Source organism: Xenopus laevis, chromosome 9_10S, assembly GCF_017654675.1.
Source record: "Xenopus laevis strain J_2021 chromosome 9_10S, Xenopus_laevis_v10.1, whole genome shotgun sequence".
Taxonomy (NCBI): domain Eukaryota; kingdom Metazoa; phylum Chordata; class Amphibia; order Anura; family Pipidae; genus Xenopus; species Xenopus laevis.
The window spans coordinates 78,561,069-78,583,563 of NC_054388.1; the positions used below are offsets into that span (position 1 = coordinate 78,561,069).

At 39.1% G+C, this 22,495-nt stretch overlaps 1 protein-coding gene across 1 annotated transcript; it reads left to right on the forward strand.

The window, feature by feature from the left end:
* The first annotated feature begins 28 nt into the window (after positions 1-28).
* Positions 29-18,518, forward strand: wdr12.S (WD repeat domain 12 S homeolog). Its single transcript, XM_018239000.2, has 13 exons — positions 29-228; positions 2,021-2,115; positions 3,196-3,290; positions 4,080-4,186; positions 5,623-5,738; positions 7,427-7,581; positions 8,957-9,002; positions 11,013-11,098; positions 12,421-12,561; positions 13,087-13,192; positions 14,228-14,360; positions 14,710-14,782; positions 18,027-18,518. Exons 1-13 carry the CDS (start codon positions 188-190, stop codon positions 18,102-18,104), a joined length of 1,272 nt encoding a protein of 423 aa, XP_018094489.1. The 5' UTR covers positions 29-187; the 3' UTR covers positions 18,105-18,518.
* The last annotated feature ends 3,977 nt before the right edge of the window (positions 18,519-22,495 follow it).

The following is a 22,495-nucleotide window of genomic DNA, read 5'->3' on the forward strand; positions in this document are numbered from 1 at the left end:
GTGCGGCTTTAATTCCCGACGTAATAGTGGCTACATGGAGAGATCGATGCGTTCGGAGTGCAGGATTTCTCCTTGCAGACACGTGGTTGGCCGGTAGCGCTATCTTGCTGCGTTGTGTGAGTTAGCTACAGTCCGCTTCCTACTAGTGTGTTTCCCCGGCTCCGGCTGCTTAAGAGACGGTTTGGCCATGGCACAGATCCAGGCGCGCTTCTTTACCGAGAATGGAAAGTGAGTATGAAGCCGATATCCATTAATCACATGCTGGGAAGACTGAACGCTCATTCTCTTTAATTGACGTTGCTATGGAAGCGCTCACATCTACAAAACGCGTATTCTAGTGAATCGAGCTAAAGGAAAACACATTCTTTTAACCAAAAATTCCAGGGCCGTCCCCCAAACTGCTCAGCTTATGTAGAGATGCTGCGAATTGTCGTTCTGCAACATCTGTCTGCGCAGTTCACTGTGTGAAAAGTGTATTAGTTCAAGTCTGCTGTAATTATTCTTTCTTTGCTCTCTGACATAGGATAAACGACTTCACTCAGTCCCAATGAGGCCTGGGATAGATGTGAATTCTAATGGAAATAATGACCATGTCAGTATCTGCTGTGTTCACTCAGAATTCCTTTGGTATCATACACAGAACTAAATCAATGATGTTGTGCATTGACCATCATGTGTAATAAATATATCAAGGATGAGAAAGGTCCTAACAGGGACCGAAACGTTGGATAATGGTACAATGGAATAAATGATTGAGAATTTTTACATGGGAGTGCCGGTTTTCTTGAATTGAATGTTAAAATATATTTTAACGGTGCACCCCAGCTATATAGGCTGCAATAGAGTTTGCCTTGGAGTGCAGATACTCACTGGACTGTGATATATATAATATTTTCATTTAAAGCTAAAAAGGCAGGGTCTAAACTCCGTTATCTACGAGGACTGCGTAAATTCTGCTTAGGCGGTGTCTATTTAAAAAGAAAAAAAATATCAAACATCAAATGCTTAAATGTGCAATAAGAGCAGTTTTAGGTATTTTGAAACACAAAAACCAAACGGTATTTTGACCCGATTAAAGTCAAATTTTAAAACATTCCTTAACTTTTTCATTATATGCCAAATTAGTTACTTCAATACCTGTATGAAAAATGAAATGATGAATACAGACTTGTTCTGATCCTTCAAATCTTATCAATGTAGGATATGGGGCAGTGGATTATGTGGTCAAGAACCTTAGGCTGATGGCACACAGGTCATTTTCTGTACTAGCATATATGCACTAGCAGACAAAAGCTGATCCACTCACTTCAGCACCCTGTGTGTATGTGTGTGCAATGACTGACAGCAGGGCTGGAACTAGGGTTGCCAAGGCCGGGGCCGGTATTACAAATTTACCGGCAATGTAGCTGCCGGTAAATTTGTAATACCCTTAAAAAGACCCCTTGGCCCCCCCCATCCCCCCCATCCCCCCCCATCCCCCCCCATCCCCTGTAAACTTAGCTTGTCCTTCGGTTTTTGTCCTGGCCGCGCCGTGGCCCCGCCCCTTTGACGTCACACCACACCCTTTTTTGTACCCGCCCCCCACCAGCTGGAAAAATTTGCAAAAGGTGGCAACCCTAGCTGGAACTAGGGTTAGGCAAAAGAGACCCCAGCATATGGTGCAATGATAAACGGCGCAATGATAGGGGGAACTACTATCAGTCCATCCGCTCCCACACAGAGAAGTTTTTTGTTTGAGTTCATTAATGAGCTGATCCCATGCCTGTCAGCGCACACACATAAAGGGGGTTGAAGGCAGTGGATCAACTTTCTCCTCTAGCATATATATATGTCAGCAGGGTAAACAACCCATGTGCCATAAGCCTTATAGTTTAGTTTTTTATGACTTCTGAACATGCCTGAATACAACTTCACTGTTTTACTGCAATAATTCTGTTTTATCATACATGCATTATTCACAATAACTCATATCTTGATTTTTTTTAACAATATTAATATTTGGCCCCCTTTTCAATTTTAGGTACAAGATTGATGATTTTCCATTTTCCATTCCGGCTGCCTCAGAAATTATAGACCTTAGTAATCTTATTAACAAACTGCTTGAAACAAAGAATGGTAAGAAGATACTTTTTTTTCAAAATATAAAATATAAAAATTATATTTTAATAGTAAAGCAGAGTATAATTTCCATATTGTTTAATTTTCTTCTTTACTGCCTGATAAGATTTTAGAGGTGCAATGGTAGGTGCAAGTTGTTCAGAATGTCCTGTCCCACCTCTAGCTGCTTTTTATTATTTGTGCATTTTTCCATGTTTATGACCATTACATTTCCTTATAGCTGTGCTATAGTGTGTGGTTAGCTCAACCTATGTTGGCCTCCATTAGTAGTATCCCAATGTACAGTAACATGTATATCTTGCATAAGGATGCCCCTGATCTGGGTGACTTCCATTCTGCACCTTTTGCCTCGTGCTGCAGTTCCTATCACAAATTAAAAACAAACCTATGTAACACATTGTGTTTTTGGTGCTATAAAAGCCTAGGTCATCTACTTTTATTTTTAGTAGACACTGAAGTGAGTTGGTAAACTTTGCTTAAAGGGGTTAACTTTTACTAGGAAATAGAATGGCCAATTCTAAGCAATGTTTCAATTGGTTTTAATTATTCTTTGGAGTTTTTGAATTGTTTGCCTTCTTCTGACTCTTTCCAGCTTTCAAATGGGGTCACTGACCCCATCTAAAAGACAAATGCTTTGCAAAGCTACAGATATATTTTTATTGCTACTTTTTATCACTCATCTCTCTATTCAGGCCTCTCCTATTCATATTCCAGTCTCTTGGTTGCTAGGGTAAATCGTATTCTAGCAACTTGTGCTGAAATTACAAACTGGAGAGCTGCTGGGAAAAAAACTCAAAAAACCACATATAATAAAAAATTAAAACCAACTGCAGATTGCCTTAGAATATCACTCTCTACATCATGCTAAACATTAATTTAAAGGTGAACAACCCCTTTAATAGGTTTTCTTCATCAGTGGGATCTCACTTCAGCCAAGGTACATCTGGGACTCGCTATCCTGTATGTAAAAGATGTACACTAAAAAAGGAAAGTTTGTGCAAGGGGTAGTTGAGCAAATAAATGTTGTGTGGTGTAAGCATGTTGTGTTTAAATGTTTATATTTTTTACATCATTCAGATGATCACAAACCTGTGGAATTTGATTTCCTTGTCAAGAGTCAGTTCCTGCGGATGCCACTTATCAAGCATATGGAGGCAGAAGGAATTTCCACAGTAAGTGATCTAGTATTGCCAAATCAAGCATTGCCTGTAGAACATATAATATATTATTAGACTACGTCATCTGTGATCTCTTAAAATTCCTTGTACAAAAGACATGAATCACTGAATATTCTTAATTAGATGTGCAGACAGAATTGGCTGTTTGGTACATTTTTTTTTTGCTTTATAATTGCTATATATATATTTGTGAAAGAAAAAGGCTAAGTGGTGGGGCCACCTCTGTTCCAACATTCTTGGTTGTGAGTAGAGATCACAAAACTTATATTGGGAGCCCCTTTCAAAAGTTTGGGCTATGATTGAATCCAGTGACCAATTTCACTATAATTGCAAGGGCATGCTGATCAGGAAATAAATATTCCTTTCAGCCGGTCACCGGAAGAGATTAAGCAACTGAAAAAAAGTGTTTAGCCAGTCTGTTGGCAGGAGGTGCTGTGACATGGTATGCACCATATGACTAAACATGATCATTGATATTGGTTATCATTTTGTAAGTCCCTTCCCTTGTGGATATTCTAATGTAAGGTTCATAATATATGCATACAAAATGGGCATCATTTACTGAAGTCTCAGGGCATTAGCTGTCTGGCATCAAATCAGGTGGTTTCATCCACCATGGACACACTGCTTCAAGGATCCACGTTAACCCAGAAATAATTACACAGACAATGTTTATCCAGTTGGCAAGCAGGTATTTGTTTTAGTCAGCATGGTGATATTTCAGGAAGGACAACCCATTAATTTGCATAATGGCTGCTGATTTGTACCCTTATTGCTTCTTAGGAAGTGGTAGTTGAAATAGAGTATGTTGAAAAGATCACAGCCCCTCAGCCTGAAGAGTGTATGATGCATGATGACTGGGTGAGCTCTATTGCAGGCACTGAAGAATGGTAAGTGTTTCTCCTGTTAATATTTGATACTACACCCCCATCCTTTTTTTCAAGGATGGTAAAAAAGTATAGATCGAAGCATAATGCAGATTGTACACAAACAAGAAATAGTCCCATACTAGATAAGCTGACAGAGACTCACAACTTTTTGGACTAGAATTAACTTGTGCATGAGTATTATAAAATGCATCAGACCAGCAGAGTGGTGGACTAGCAAGCTGTGGTCATTATATTCACAAGGGTTCATATACCAACTCGGGAGCAAAGCACTGAAACCTACCCACACTTTAACAAATGTATTCGCATTTAGACACACCCTGTAGAATCTTGTGGCAAATGTCAATACACCAATTCAACCAATTCTGATGAATAGTGTGCACTATGGATGCAATTGAACCCTAGAATTAACAGCCTTGATGTGCTGGTAATTCCAGGGTTTATTTTTTAGGAGTTAAACCAGTGAACTAGACTCCAGTTACAAAAATATGCTGTGTGCAACTTGTGCACAATCCTCTAAAGCAGACATTATGTGATGGTTGACCTTTACGTTAACTTTTAGTATGTTATAGAATGCCCAATTTGTTTTTTTTTTATATAGTTTTTGAATTATAAGTAATGGGAGCTGTGATCCAGAATGCTTGGTTTTTCCAGATAATGGATCTCTCTATAATTTGGATCTTCATACGTTAAGTCTACTAGAAAATCATGTAAACATTATATCAGCCAAATAGGCTGGTTTTTGCTTCCAGTTACAATGAATTATATCTTAGTTGGGATCAAATACAAGGTACTGTTTTATTATTACAGAGAAAAAGGGAATCATTTGTTAAAATGTGGATATTTGTATAAATTAAGGTCTATGGGAGATGGCGTTTCCATAATTCGGATCTTTCTAGATAAGGAGTTTCCAGATAACAGATCCCATACCTGTATTTGTCTTCCTCTTTTCGGCTTTCAAATGGGGGTTACTGACCCAATCTAAAAAACAAATGTTATACAAGGCTACAAATAAATTGTTATTGCTACTTTTTATTACTCATCTTTTGTATGTGGGCCTCTCCTATTCATACTTCAGTCGCTTATTCAAATCAATGCATGGTTGCTAGGGTAATTTGCACCCTATTAACCAGATTGCTGAAACTGCAAACTTGAGAGCTGTTGAATAAAAAGCCAAATAACTCAACCACAAATATTAAAGCCAGTTCAAACCAACTGCAAATTGTTTCATAATATCACTCTACATCACAGATTTTTTTCTATTTTTTTCCATGAAAGTTTTTTTCTATATCTCTTAAAAACCCAAATAATTTGAGATTTATTAACCATTAGAATCTCTAATGTAAATGTTGTTGAGGTACAATTACTTATCAGGTTTCTGCTAGCTGCAGGTTGTGTTCCATGTACCGGTCAGATTTAAATTTCCCTTATGTTCTTAGGATTCTTACAGGTTCTTATGATAAAACCTGTAGAATTTGGTCTTTGGAAGGGAAGACCATTATGACAATCGCAGGACATACAGAAGCAGTAAAGGATGTGGCATGGGTGAAAAAAGGTAATTTGATATGGAACTCAAGCAAAAGAGAAAGATTAACATATAGCTATGGCATTTTGATGTTATGGCTGAAAAGCATTATCTTCAAATTACAAACTGGTAACAGAGTAGAAGGAAATGAAAAGTCTAAATCTGAAGTAGCACCGGTTATGGATCAGGTCAGGTGTGCGATTATAATCACTGTGTGGTCCCTAACATTTTAGCTCTCCCCAGTGACTTTAGGTCTCTCTTATGCTGGCATATAGAAGACACATCACATCAGCACTCTAGAATGGTGGAAGCACTGGTTTAGAGACATACCATATTTTTGGAAGCAGGCAGTCTGGTTGCAGTGGCATGTCTAGAAATGTATGAATAAAATGTTTCCCATAGACTGGAATTTTGTGGGCAAACAAACAGTACTTTCTAGGCTATATCCATCATTTTACATTTGAACAATTTAATTTCTCAAACATGGGCAGAAAAGGATTCTGGCAGGTGGGCACTTAATATCAGATCTTCTGGTGGGCCCTTGGTGTCCCAGTCTGACACTGGCTATACAGATAAGGAAATCACAATAAAACCTTAACTGCAGACTCAGACCAGTTACTTTGTTTATCAATTTGGCAACAATTTGGGTCTGTTCTATACCCAAGGACCTTGAAAATGTATTGTCTTTCCCATTTCTGCACAAAATCTGAAGTGGGTATGTGTCTTTAATTACTGGGGGGTGGTAGTCACTCTGCCCTAGACCAATACATATATCATTTGAACCCGGTAATTAAAAAATTTTTTATGGACCTAGTACATTGGTCTAAACTTCCTTGAACACTATAGGGGAATACTAACATTTTTTGACAAATTATACACCAACCATATTTTTCTTTCACATTTCTGTTTCACATTTCTCCAGCTCTCATTCCAAAATCTTTTTTAAAAGAAATATCCTGTTACCGTTATATGTAAATTTAATGTATGTATATATGGAACAACAAATCTCGTAGAAAGGCTTGGAGCAAAATAACAGCATCATACAGTATGAGAAAAAGAGGGCTAACACCTACAAATCTGAATTTTTGCTACTTGGCGTCACAGTGGTATTATTTGTATTTGTGCTTTCTCCTAAATCTCCAATTCTTATTTAGTCCTCCAAGCCGGATACCAATAGAGGGCTTATTCAGATTCCCATATTATCACTTGGATATAGCAAATCACGCTCTACTCTGACTCTCTATAGGGCATTTCAAGCCCCATTCTACAAGTTCCAACCACCAATTCAGTCTCCCCGACTTCTTCTCTGTGGTTCTTGTTTCCCTCATCTCGGGTACCTACAGGACTCTGTCCCCCCCCCCCAACAAGTTATCAAATACCTGCTAGATCTCAAATCAAGCTCATTCTTATCCTATTGTTCCCAGAATACAAGTCTCTAGCCCACCCTGTATATATGCACACAATTAAGGCATACCCTTAACGAAATATAGAACTGCAATATTTCTCCTTTGATTAAATTGTAACTGAAAATCATGACCATATCCCTTCAAGCCTGTATAACAAATGTAATTGGTGTTATTTAAAATGAATTGATTTGCATCAGTACAACTGGGAGATTGAAGGGGCACCTGAATAAAGTATGATTCATTCCACACGCACACACTTTTCTACAGTTGACATATTATCTGTTGGTCATTTGGCCAAATTCTTTCTTGCAGACAATCTGTCTTGCCTACTTCTGAGTGCTTCCATTGACCAGACAATTCAGCTGTGGGAGTGGAATACAGAGCACAATAAAATGAAGGCCCTTCATTGCTGTCGGGGTCACGCTGGCAGTGTTGATTCCATAGCTGTTGATGCATCAGGAACTAAAGTAAGTCAAATGGTGGTAATGTTGGTATATCAATAAGGCTCGCTACATACAAATGCTTTCTCTTTTGTGGGAAATATATTAATATTTTGCTGCTCTGCTTCTTTGAACTTAAAGGAGAAGGAAACCCCCTGGGCGCAAAAACCCTCCCCTGTGTTGCTTCCCCTCCCTCCTCCCCCCTGGCCTACCTGTCCCGCTGGGCAAATGCCCCTAACTTGTTACTTACCCCTCTGCGCAGGTCCAGTCCACGGAATTCACAGACGCCATCTTCTTCCACGCAATCTTCTTCCTGCTTTGACAGGCGCATGCGCAGTAGGAGCATTTCGCCGGTCCGGTTCTACTGCGCATGCGCCAAAAGTCACAAAGTTTTCCGATTTCACTTCGTGACTTTTGGTGCATGCGCAGTAGATCCGGCGGAATGCTCCTACTGCGCATGCGCCGGTCAAAGCAGGAAGAAGATTGCGTGGAAGAAGATGGCGTCTGTGAACTCCGTGGACTGGACCTGCGCAGAGGGGTAAGTAACAAGTTAGGGGCATTTGCCCAGCGGGACAGGGAGGCCAGGGGAGGGGGGAGGTTTTTTGCGCCCAGGGGGTTTCCTTCTCCTTTAAAGGATAGTGACGTAGCGACAATTTTGTCTTGGTGACTTTTTTGTCTCAGCATTTTTCTTTGTCCAAATGCATTGAAGTCAATGGGGGTTTTTCTTATGGAGACTTTTTTGTCTCGGCAACAACTTATTTTTTGTCGTGGCAAAATATTTCACACCAGTTTTTTTGGCACAGTTTTGCATAAAAAAAAAATTGCAGATGGCAAAGTGCGGAATTTAGCCATGAATCCATGTCTGGCAAAAACGTTCGCTCAACAACTAGGTATGACACGTGTTACACCAGCAGTTTAACCCATGCCACAATGGTAGGATTGAAATATTGCACTGAAATAAATTACCTTTCTGCCTTGTACTTTATCAAATGAGCAGGAGATTTTTTCTGCATTTTGTGGTCGTGGCTTTTAACCAGTCCTATCCTCTTTAAGTGACAAATATGCCTCTGTGCTATACACCTTCTTTGCTATTCACTTATTTTTTCACTTCTGCTTTTCCCATGGGAAAGATAAAATGACTGATAAAATATAGCTTCTGCTAAGGTGTTAGCCAAGTGGATATATAGTCAGGCAATTTGTTGACTGATTTCATTAATAATATTATTTTTTTTTTTATTCTGTGGCAATGCATAACCAATATTGTTGGGTGTCATTATGTGACTGGTATTTGGTCACACTCCTCAAAGCTTATGTGGCATGAGTAACTAGAGCTAAAGAGTGTTTTTCTTGTTGAAATCTGCATATTCCACATATGTCATAGTCATGTTTCTCTGCTTTTTAGTTTTGCAGTGGATCATGGGATAAGATGCTGAAGATATGGTCAGCAGGTTAGTACATTTACTCATGTGATATGAATTTCATCAGGTTTACGTTTAAAAAGGGGGCTTTTCATAAAATAAACCCAGTTGGCAAGACTTCCTTAATTACAGTATAAACCCTTAATTGTACACCCTCAATTAGTCTTAGTTGCTTTTCTTTGGATATCTGTATTTCATTAATATGCTTTTCAACAATTGGAGACCAAAACTGGCATATTGTAGATGGGGCCTTAAAGGAGAAGTCAACCCCTTCGGCGCTAAAATCCCTCCCCCTCCCTCCTCCCCCGGCCTACCTCCCCCGGGGGTTTAGTTCTCCTTTAATAGTTCTTTGTAAGGTGCAAGAATGACCCTCTCCTTCCCTGAGTCTGTCAGGAAAATACCTTGCTGGTGGTTTCTGCTGCTGACTTGTAATATTTGATATAGTTCACATATATTATTCAGAAATAACTGAGGTCCTTCTCCATCAACACTGAATGGCATCTGCCCCTTACCCACCCCGTCTACCAGCTTGTCCAGATTCCCCTGCAATAATGTCAAATACATTGCTTCCCATAGTTCCCAAAGAACTGATTAAAGGGGTTGTTTACCTTTGAGTTAACTTTAACTTGATGTAGATTAGGGATCCCCAACCTTTTTACCGTTGAGCAACATTCAAATGTAAAAAGAGTTGGGGAACAACACAAACATGACAAAAGTCCCTGGGGATGCCTGATGATGGCTATTTGATGTCCCCTATGATTATCAGGCTCTATTTGGCAATACACCTGGTTTTTATTCAACCAAAACTTGCCTCCAAGCCTGGATTTCAAAAATAAACACCTGCTTTAAAGGAATAGTTCAGTGTGAAAATAAAAACTGGGTAAATAGGCTGTGCAAAATAAAAAATGTTTCTAATATAGTTAGTTAGCCAAAAATGTAAAATATAAAAGCTGGAGTGACTGGATGTCTAATAAAACAGCCAGAATCCAACTTCCTGCTTTTCAGCTCTATAACTCTGAGTTAGTCAGCGACTTGAAGGGGGGCCACATGGTACATTTCTGTTCAGTGAGTTTGTAATTGATCCTCAGCATTCAGCTCAGATTCAAAAGCAACAGATATGACCCATGTGGCCCCCCCTCAAGTCTCTGATTGGTTACTGCCTGGTAACCAGGGTAACCAGTCAGTGTAAACCAAGAGAGCTGAAAAGCAGGAAGTAGCGTTCTGACTGACAAGTTATACATCAAATCACTCCAGCCTTTATACATTACATTTTTGGCTAACTATATTAGAAACATTTTTTATTTTGCACAGCCTATCTATTTACCCAGTTTTTATTTTTACACTGAACAATTCCTTTAAGGCCACTGTGAGCAAAATCTCAGGACTTGGTGAGCAACATGTTGCCTATGAGCCACTGGTTGGGGATCACTGATGTTGAAAGTTATATTCTGAGATAATTTGCAATTTGTTTTAATTCTTTATTAGTTGTGTTTTTTGAGTAATACAGCTTTTTATTTAGCAGCTCTGCAACAATTTCAGCAATTTGATTGCTAGAGTCAAAGATTAATAATACAAAGTTGAAATAACCATAAATGTGCAGCCTTACAGAGCATTTTTCTTTAGATGGGGTCAGTGTCTCTCATTTGAAAGATGGAAAGAGTATTGTGTAACCAAAATCAGCAACCTCACATATCTGGTGTATTTGGGCCTTACTCCTTTATCATAGATCATGGATTGTATCATATAAATACACATAAAACACTTCACTAGATTATATTCACTGTATGTTCAGGGCAACCTCTCGTGGTCTCTAATAGAGAAGTGCAGTTTAGACTTAGCACTTTCTAGCACCATCTGGTGTTTCAGGAGGAATAAGAGAATTTAAATTTTGCACATTTTGTAAATGAGCCCTTGTATGGTGTTATTTTTGTTTTCATCTGTAGAAATAGGCCATAAATGGGCTGAAGAGATTGAATTAGAAAGACACAACTTCTTTGAATGACTCTTATTACTAGCCTTGCCTGTGTTGTCTCTTTTCAGTCCCATCTGAAGAAGAAGATGAATGTGCAGATACATCTGACCGTCCTAGAAAAAAACAGAAAACGGAAAAGTTGGGACTAACAAGGGTACGTATGCTGGATATCTATAATTACTGTTTTAAAGGATTTGCCTTTATTAGTTGTTGGCATCTTACAGATGGACCTTACATTATAGTAAAAGATCATTTTAAGGTGTACTCCATTAGAGGAGAACTAAAGTCTAAATATAATAATGCTAGAAATGCTGTATAATGAACTTGAACTTACTGCCCCAGAAGCCTAATTAAACAAATGATTTATGTCTTCAAAGTTGGCCGCAGAGGGTCACCATCTTGTAACTTTGCTAAACATGTTTGCAAGACCATGCACATGCTCAGTGGGGTCTCCGCTTCAGTTGGGAGGTTAAGCTTAGGGATCGTCCTAAATGAACAAACCGCACAAGTCAAAGCATAGAAGCTGATACAGCAAGACTGATTAATAACAAGACTGGGTCTGCGGATACAAATCTCTACACAGTCTCCGGCTGCTTTATAGGGAAACAAAAAAGGCTGCTTGAGATCAGGGAAATAAGATGGGGGCCATTTGAAAGTATGATTGTTTCCCTGCAGAGCAATTAGGGACCGTCTGTTTCCTATTGGGGCAAGTAAAACAAAAGGAGGAATTTCACTGCATACAGTCAGGTTTATTATAAAATACGGTACATACTTTTTAATTTTGGTATATTGGCGATAGATTTCTTTTTCATTAAAGAAAGTAAAAATGTGATTTTATTTTTTTGCCTTTACAACCCGTTACAAGCCCATTGTCTGAAGCCACTTTTGTTTATTTAAGGCCAAGATCTAGTTACTGTAGGTGATGTACAGTATATACTGTAGGAAGCATCTTACATAATATTCATATTTGAATACACATAAATGTAGTTAAAATATTAGAATTATTTTTTCCCATTGTAACTATACTGTAATTCAGGTGGTTCATTGTACATATTTAGTAGAAATGCTTTGCAACAGTCCACACTGGACGTTTTGGGGAGATTTGGTCACCTGGTGACTAATTGTTTCTTCTTTGCGGAGACCAATCTTCCCAAATGCCTTCCCTGACTCTGCGCCGGCTAAAATGAAATCACACGCGGCGGTTCATTGTCCGAAGTTGCCTCAGGAAACTTCGGCGACTTTGGAAAACGAATCGCCACGTGTGATTAGCGCCAGCGTTTTGTTTTTTTTTCATTTTAGCCAGCACAGAGTCAGGGAAGGTGTTTGGGGAGATTGGTCGCTGCCAAAACGAGGAGATTAGTCGCCAGGCGACCAAATCTCCCCAAAACGCCCAGTGTGGCCTGACCCTTAACAAGCAAAACCCCCTGAGAATTTCTGAATATTGGTGCAACTTCTGCAGCATTTTTTCTTTCCTAGATTCCTATTGTCACACTCTCTGGGCATAGCGAGGCTGTATCATCTGTACTGTGGTCTGACGTAAATGAGATTTGTAGCTCTTCATGGGATCACAACATCAAAATCTGGGATGTTGAAACTGGAATTGTTAAAAGCAGTTTGGTAAGATTCTTGGTGCTGATGGAGTGATAACCCTGTTATCTGCTGTTCGGTTTTGATATGCACAGCTGTAAGTCATATGGTTCTGTAATCAATTTGATCCCCTGTCAAATTCTACCCGACTGTCTATATTATGTCAACCCAAAAGTGTGCAGTGTGACCTAATAAACTCAGGGGATTATACAGTTTATTTGAACTGCATAATTGGTTGGTGCTGAATCCCCCCCCCATATAATTGAAATTGATTGTGCCTGTGAGAAATTGGGGCTCATTTTATAAACAGCGGGATAATTTGCCCCAGGCATCCATGCATGGTAAATTTCTGTACGCGAGTACCTCCCTATTTCAACAGTGTTGGCTTAATTCTCTGTGGCCTACCAAGACAAAAATCCAAAAACATTTACACTTTAGGTTCTTCCTTTTGTAGTGTTGCGTCTGAAAGCCGCATACACATTATTTTGCCGCTGTCTCCATGAGAATACTGTGCTGATCATGAAATATCGTTAATAATATACTCTCATTCCTCAGGTAGGAAATAAGGTTTTTAACTGTATCTCCTACTCGCCGCTATCCCGACGTCTTGCATCAGGAAGCACTGATAGACACATCCGTCTTTGGGATCCACGTTCTAAAGGTTAGCGGGAGCACTGACTTTATAAAGTGTATTCTGTAAGCTTGAGGTCTGGTACAACATACCCTGGGGCAGCCAAGAAACGTCATATGCAATATGTTTATTATTGTGGTCTCATACATGCCACATTGTGCCAGGTATTGAGCTATTCAGAAGTTCTGTGAAATTCATATTTTTGCTTTGTGTTTGTACCCACATTTTTATATATGTGGACTTATAAAGACAATGGCACACTGGGAGATCCAGGCATTTTAAATCACCAGTCACTGTAAAAAAACAGATGCTTCTACTGAAGTATTTGAGAACAACAAAACCACCAGAAAATCCCAAGGCTTTAAATGAGCATGAGTTCAATGAATGGGGCTTGCAGTGAATTTGCTGCCTTTAAACAAGGGCCATAATTGACACCAGTTTTTTCTAGGGATGCACCGAATCCGCTATTTTGGATTTGGCTGACCCCCTGGCCAAATACAGAACCGAATCCTAATTTGCATATGCTAATTAGAGGTGGGAAGGGAACAACATTTATTTTACTAGTTTTGTGACAAATAGTCTCGCGATTTCCCTCCCTGCCCTAATTTGCATATGGAAATTAGGATTCCGTTCAGCCAGGCAGAAGGATTGAATTGGAATCTTGCTGAAAAAGGCCGAATACTGGATTCGGTGCATCCTAGTTTTTTCACAGAATGAATGACCTCACTAATTAAACTTCACACTGCTTTTATTATTTTGAACACTGCTATTATTTGGAACAAGCCTCAATTAATAATTCAATTACACAGAATCAGCAGCATGCATGTCATGACTGTTGGTTTTCTATTACTCTACTACACCTACTAGTAAATTATTTGCCATGTAGAAATAGAATTCTACCAAAAACAGTGATTGATCAGGTTAGTGATGTCAGACTGCTATTATTCTGAACACAACTGTATGGTCAGTTAACTCTTAGGGGGACAGTTCAAGGTAGCCTGCAATAAAAACCTGTTGGTTTGTCTCACAATTTTAAAACGTTGCTCTCTTTTTACTGCTTTGCAGATGGATCCCTAGTTCTTCTCTCTCTGACATCACATACAGGTTGGGTGACATCTGTGAAATGGTCTCCCACTCATGAGCAGCAGATCGTCTCTGGATCTCTTGACAAACTTGTCAAACTGTGGGACACTAGGAGGTATGTGGCATTGTGGAATATACCTTGTCAATGTGAAATGAAATCACTTATTTTATGCAGATCTTTCTAGAACAGATTCATAGGTTTATATAGACTTAAACGGTGTAGGTAGAACAATGAAAGCAACAATTTGATTGATTGTCATGGGTTACTGGCCATGGGCAGATATGGCCGTTGTTGATAAATCTGTAATGAAGGGACACTAATGACGCTGCTTTAGAATGTAATATATACCTTCCATTAATAAAGCGCACTTTCCTTTACGCATTGTACTGAACTGTTATATGGGAGGCCTGTGTGTTGTACTCACCTTTTATTATGCCATTCTTTTTATTGTCTCGTCTAACAGCTGTAAGGCACCACTTTATGACCTTGCTGCTCACGGAGATAAGGTGCTAAGTGTTGATTGGACAGATGCAGGGGTAAGAATTCCCAATGAACTCATCGTTTTTATACTTAAATACATCAAATACATTTTATTCACTTTACTTGTATTGAAGAGCCCACTCTTACTTATAGGTCAAGTCTCATAAAATAAATGGTTTTAATACTATAGAAGACGTTTAATCCACACTTGTAACCTGTAAACCGGTCTTTCGAGTACACGGAGACCCCCTATTTAAAGGCTTTCTACCACATATGATATATAGTTGAGGATATATTTTCATTGTTGTACATCCAGATGCTTCCAATTGTCCCATATTTGCAAGCAGAGGAATAGCAGGCTGCTTTGCTGAAGCACAACCATGTTAAAGGGGTTGTTCACCTTTTGATTTCACTTTAGTATGACGTGGAGAGTGATATTCTGAGACAATTTGCAATTGGTTTTCATTTTTTATGTGTGGTTTCTGAGTTATTTAGGTTTTTATTCAGCAGCTTTCCAGTTTATGTAATCTGGTTGCTAGGGTTCAGATTACCCTAGCAACCATGCGCTGATTTGAATAAGAGACTGGAATATGAATAGGAGAGGCCTCAATAGAAAGAGGAGTAATAAAAAGTAGCAATAATAATACATTTGTAGCCTTACAGAGCATTTGTTTTTAGATGGGGTCAGTGACTCCCATTTGAAAGCTGGAAAGATTCAGAAGACGACAAATAATTCAAAAACGATAAAAAATAATGACCAGTTGCAATGTTGCTTAGAATTGGCCATTCTATAACATACTAAAAGATAACTTAAAGGAGAAACAACCCCTTAATAAAAAATAAAAAAAAACCCTACCCTACATAGACCCCCCCCCAGGGCAAATGCCCCTAACTCTTTACTTACCCCTCAATGGAGTTCATGGGCACCATCTGCAGCCGCTTCAGTAATCTTCAGAATGAGACCAGCACTTCGACAATTTTCAGGAGTTTAGGCGCATGCACAGTTGTCGCAAAACAGAAAATTGCTCCAACTGCGCATGTGCCGCTATGCCGGTCTCATTCTGAAGATTACCGAAGCGGCTGACGATGGCGCCTGTGAACTCCGCTAGACAGAATCTGCATGGAGGGGGTAAGTAAAGAGTTAGGGGCATTTGCCGAGGGGGGGGGTGTATGGGGGGGTCGCTGTAGGGTAGGGTTTTTTTTTTTATTGAGTTGGTTTCTCCTTTAATGGTGAACCACCCCTTTAACTGCTTCGGTGCACGTTTTGTTCTATAGGTGCTTGTAATGAGTTTCCTTAAAGGGGTTGTTCATCTTCAAACAACTAGTTGTTATCAGATAGATCACCAGAAATAACAACTTTTTCCAATTACTTTCTATTTTCTATGTGTGACCGATTTTCTAATTTTGAAGTGTAAAGTGTCATTTTCACCTTCTAAAGCAGCTCTGGGAGAGGGGGTCGCCGACCCTGTAAACTGTTCTAAATTGATACATTTAGTTGATACATTTTCAGAATCTGAGTTTCATTACAGGCAGCTGTTAGAACTGATACAATAGTTGCTAATACTCCAGAAATGCTGCTGAGAAATGTATCAACTAAATGTTGCAAAATTGTAACAGTTCAGAGTCTGCACCTGAATTACTGAGCTGCCAGAGACACAAACATTCAACTTTGGAAAAACAGTAAAAATTAAATAATGGAAAGTAATTGAAAAAAAGTCTTTCTGGGGAACAATGTAACTGAATTGAAAAAAAGTGAACATGTCGGTATCAGTGAAAAGAAGCTGCACTCTAAATCTAAACAGCTAAAAGCTCCCAAAAGCCGCCCCCGGCCCGGTGAACCTTAGTAACGGCGACTCTCCAACACCATTAAATCATCTTCCTGAGTTCTTCAATCACGCTGGGGGGCGGTGTGATCCCTCTATAGGCTGGAATCCTGTTTTCATTTGTCATTAGCCTATGACTAATTTTTGGTTGCTAGGGCCCACATTCCCCTAGCAACCATGCATTGATTTGCATAAGAGACTGGAATATGAATAGGAGAGGCCTGAATGGAAAGAGTAGTAAAAAGTAGCAATAACAATAGTTATAGCTTTTCCGAGCATTCGTTTTTAAGCAGGGGTCAGTGACTCCTATTCAAAAGCTGGAAAGAGTCAGAAGGCAGAAAATAATCCAAAAGTAAAAATGGAAACAGTTTGAAATGTTGCTTAGAATTAGCAATTAAACATAGGTGAACCACCTCTTTAAAGTAATATGCAATAGAAAAGGAACACTGCAAACTGAACTGCTAGCCCTCAGCCTACACAACTGTCTTGCACTTCTCTTTACCTCTGGTTCTATCAATGGACTGGCTTGTAAATGATACTTACAACCTCTGCTTTAGAGGCAGAGACACTGCCCATTAACTCTGTACATTGGGGGAATGTTGGAGCTACAGAGTTGGTGAGAGCTCCTGCATTCTCCTGTGTCAATAAAAGCAACATTGCTCAATTTAGTACAATAATGGCTGTGAGCACAACTACAGTATATGGCAGTGCAAAGAATGCATCTAACACAATGGGGGTTTATGTGCAATGGACTGCTGGGAAGTTTGCTCTGGAGCCCACATTTTTAGAACTGCATGATAATGTTTAGCAGAATTCCTAAAAAATGTTAGTATTCTATACAATTTGTCTACTTAGTGGGTTGGCATTAGTTCCCCTTTAAAGGAATTGTTCAGTGTACAAATAAAAACTGGGTAAATAGATAGGCTGTGCAAAATAAAAAATGTTTCTTATATAGTTAGTGAGCCAAAAATGTAATGCATAAAGGCTGGAGTGATTTGATGTATAACAAGTCAGTCAGAACACTACTTCCTGCTTTTCAGCTCTCTTGGTTTACAGAGACTGGTTACCCTGGTTACCCTGGTTACCAGGCAGTAACCAATCAGAGACTTGAGGGGGGGGGGCCACATGGGTCATGTGTTGCTTTTGAATCTGAGCTGAATGCTGAGGATCAATTGCAAACTCACTGAACAGAAATGTACCATGTGGCCCCCCTTCAAGTTGCTGACTAGCTCAGAGTTATAGAGCTGAAAAGCAGGAAGTTGGATTCTGGCTGTTTTTAGACATCTGTTCACTCCAGCCTTTATATATTACATTTTTGGCTAACTAACTATATTAGAAACATTTTTTATTTTGCGCAGCCTATCTATTTACACAGTTTTTATTTTCACACTGAACTATTCCTTTAAGGACGAATATGTGTGGCTGTTGTGAGGGTATGAAATAAATGAATTAACAACTGTTTTAATTCTTTCTCCAGCTGATACTGAGCGGCGGATCAGACAACAAGCTTTACTCGTACAAATACACAGCGTCCCTGTCGGATGTAGGAGCATGAACATTATATAGAAGAACCATTAATAATGCAGATCTTCAATGGTGGAACTTGAGATGTTGCAGTTCTGTTGATCCTGCAGCACTTTGCCTATTTCAGGAATATAACTTATGTTTTGTTGGAATGGCTCAAGTTAAAAAAAGTTAGTCTTTAATGGGTCTCATGTTCAACATTTAAATGTAAATGTTTTATGTATATTTTCCCTGAAAATTCATGTTCTAATATAAAAAAAGATCATACTTTTTGTATATATTTAGTACACCAAGTAAAGGATTGTTCCTTGCACCCTTTATGCGCTAAAACCTACTTGGATATTCCTTTGCATCTACCCAGATTTATGAAAGGTTCTGCAAAATAGAAGTGTTATGGTTTATATCTTGTTTTGTATTAGTGCTATAAAAATAAGTTATTTCTCTAGTTACTCTTCCTTTGTCACTTTCTTACATATTCTTGAATTCCACTAAACAATACAACAACTGAACAGTTGTTTAGAAGACATCCATCTGTATGTTGCTATTGATTAGTCTTTAATGAACACAATAACACTAGTATATAGTTATTACATGTAACTCATTGGGGCATAAAGTTTCATAGTGAAGTCACCCTTCAATTTGGGTATGTTCACACACTGACTCACACTCTGACTCACACTCTCTCTCTATATGGGGCAAATTCACTAACCTCCGAAAATTCACCAGCAACGGCTTTGCTCACTCCGCCAGACGTAGGTTCGCCAGGACGCTAATTCACTAAAATCCGAAGTTGCATCCAGGGCACCGAACGCTGGCGAAGTTGCACTAGCATTACTGCAGCAAGCGAAGCAAAGTTACGCTAGCGTTGGCTAACTTGCATACGGCGGGAAGTTAAAGTTGAATGGACATATGTTGCAGCAAATACATTACATTACACAAGACCAGGGAAACCTTAAAGTGGACCTGTCACCCAGACACACAAATCTGTATAATAAAAGTCCTTTTCAAATTAAACATGAAATCCAATTTCTATTTTTTTATTAAAGCATTCATAGCAGTTGTAAGCTCATTTAAAATCTCAGCTGTCAATCAAATATTGTCTGCCCCTCCTCTATGCCCTGGGCATAGAGGCAGGGCAGACAATTACTTTCACTTTCCATTCAGCACTTCCTACATGTCACTGCTCTCCCCACATTCCCCCAGTTCTCTCAACTATTTAATTGTGTAGCCAGGGCATGGGGATGAACATCAGGTCCCCCATTCTGGTGCACAAACAAGATTCTGAGATGATGCAAGGCTTGCCTTAAAAATAGTGTCCACAAAATGGCTTCTGCCTGCCTGCTTGCTATCATTTTGAATTCCCAGACTGAAGGAAACAAGATTCAAATAATTTATACAGTGTAATTAAAGTTCATTTTGCTTGACTAATGTGATAAAATAGGATTTTGGGTGACGGGTCCCCTTTAATAAAATAAAGTTGTTATATTGCCCTACACATGAGCCCAGTGTATAGTTTATGTGCCATATGTTAGGAAATGTAGGGGGGAAGCTGGTTACCCCCAAAAAAATACACTTTTGCAGCCTATCACCCTGAAAAAGGAAAAATGCCAGCGTTTTTTTGGGACTTAGAAAAATGTTTAACTATTTTTTGAAGAAGTCCGATCTACTCTATTGCACTTCGCCTGGTCGGAGGTGGTGAAAGCAAGTCTGGCGCAACGTTCAGTAAAATCCGCATTTTAGTGAATTTACGTAGTTACGTCCATTCCTCTGAGCACAAATTCGCCAGGCATTAGGGAGCAAAGTACCGCTAGAGTATCTCCTTCACTAGCGAAGTTACACCAGAGACCACTCATAAATTGGCGAAGTACCGAAATGACATCACGCTGGCAAATTTTCGTTCGTGTTAGACACTTCACTCCTTGTGTAAATTTGCCCCTCTCTCTCTGCAGCCAATCAAATTTGCTTTTCAGAGATATGAGCACAAATGCCAGTGCATAACATCAATAAACAGTAAAACATTCTTTCCTATTAAAAACATTTTATTAACTTAATTCCCACATTTACATTATACCATTTGTAGGTCCATTTCACACACATCTGTTGGTTGCATTCTGGGTTTGCACTGTACAAACATTTCCACTTCCTTTAAATAAGGCTGATGAAACAATACACTCCAGTCAGAGTTATTGCTATAGAAAAGAATTATTAGAAGCGTCTCATCAGAAAGGTAAGGCTTTTATGTAACCTACCTTGAGAAACCAAAATATTCCAGATAATACAAGCAGCTTGAATCATGATTATGTTGGAGTAAAACAGAATTTATTGGTATAGGAGACACTTTCTGGTAAAACGTGTCAACAGCTTTATAGCAGCAATCTTTGGGATCGGATTACTTGGAAATGTGTGCAATACACAAAAGACATTAACAGTACTCTGCTCTGAGGTGGAACATAGGGATGCTACAGGTAGAGCTATCCTATAGAACAGAGATAACAGTACCAGCCATAGTTTTCCTTTACCCTGAAAAATCCAGAGGCTTTTAGGTAATAAATAAGGGTTTTTGCACAGATAGAAGCTCTGGTGCTGCCCATCTAATGGCACAATTCAGCAAGTGAAGTATAGCAGCAGCTGTGTGACATTATTAGCAGTTGTGTTCTACTCGTATTTAGATTCACACAAGAGCTGACACGGCTACAGGTAAATCTTAGGACCCTGATTCCGTTTATGGGGCACCATTCTGCTAACCTGCAGTCCAAGAAGCCTTTATCCCTTTAAAGACAGTAGCACTAAGCTACAAAAACTCCCACATTCTAATTATTTACACAAAAGTATGTATATTTCCATATATAGCCAAAATGACAGTATCTGATGCAGTAAGCCCCCCCCCCCTTATGACCAGATATATTCAGCTGTTGAAGCTCACAGTCTCCCATCAACGAACGCAGTTAGTTAAAGGACACTTTCAGGCTGGGACAACATGGCTTATATGTTATATGATATTACCATAATACAGCATTCCCCCAGCAACAGAATGTGTCCGGATTCTCTAGCACTTGTCTCCATCTATTACCTCCATTTTGTCTGGCCTGGTATCATACAGATTCTCTGGGAGTAAAAACAGTTACAAGTCTGACCTTAATTATAATTCTAGTAGCCATAAAGTAGGAAAAACCCCATTTATCAGATTTTAACTAGCCAAATGTATACATTTTGAGGCAGATTTATTAAGGGTCAAAGTGGAAATTAGAATTTTCGATTTTTTTTTCTCAAATTCGAATTGTGAATTATCCAAAATCGATTCAAGTTTTAATTCGAATTTTGAGATCTATCATACTCTGGTCCTTTAGAGTACAACTACATGGACTATTTCCCCGCGATTGTGCCGGATGCGACACACTGCGCCAAAATGCAGGAGTCAAGCCGGATGCGACCGAAAACAAGTTAAGCAACAGCAACGGTGGATGGTGTTGCAGCGTTCGTCAGACATGACACGATTGTCGGATGCAGACCATGCATGCTGCATATGCATCACACAGTCGTGTCGCATTAGATGAACTCTGTGACACCATCCGACATTTGTATTGCTTACCTTGTTTTCCATTGCATCAAACTTGACGCCTGTGTTTTGGCGCAGCGTGTCGGATCCGGCACAATCGCGGGGAAATCGTCCGTGTAGTTGTACCCTTAAGAACTTGAATTCGACTATTCACCACCTTAAACTTGCCGAATTGCTGTATAAGTCAATGGAAAAGGTCCAGGGATCAATTTGGTGATGTTTGCAGCCTTCCTGACATTTGAGGTTTTTTTAGAGGAAAAAAAACTCGAATCAAGTTTTTTTAATTTGATTTGAGATTTTCTAATTCAAATCGAATCTGATTTGAGTTTTCGGGTCAATTATATTCGTCCGAGCTGAGAAGATGCGATTTTATTTCGATTGGTCGCAATTCAAATTTATGGGAGTTTAAAAAAAAAAAAACATGAATTCGAAATTCGACCCTTGATAAATGTGCCTCTTTGTGTTACTGTGTCTACAAATTAAATGAATGTATCTTATCTATAATTTAGATAATTATCATGTTTAGTACAGTTGATGAATACCAGAAAAGCTCTGAATCTCAGCAATTCACTGCCATGCTATCGATAAAACTCAGAGGGAGTCTGATTTAAATTAACACTGATTCTAAAAACACCTTTTCAGCAACTATGGGGGAAAAAAAAAACTATAAACTCCAGTAGCCAATAAAGGAATGAAACGGTGGTGAATGAAGGCATTGGATAGCCTGTGCTTTATATTATAGACTAAATTGTTGAGTAGTAGTCTAATAAATACATTGGAAGTTTCATTGCGAGTTTGGGAAGAAAGACATAAAACTATGATATATGAAACGTTTGGGATGGTAGGAAAAAGTAGCAAAGTTTAAG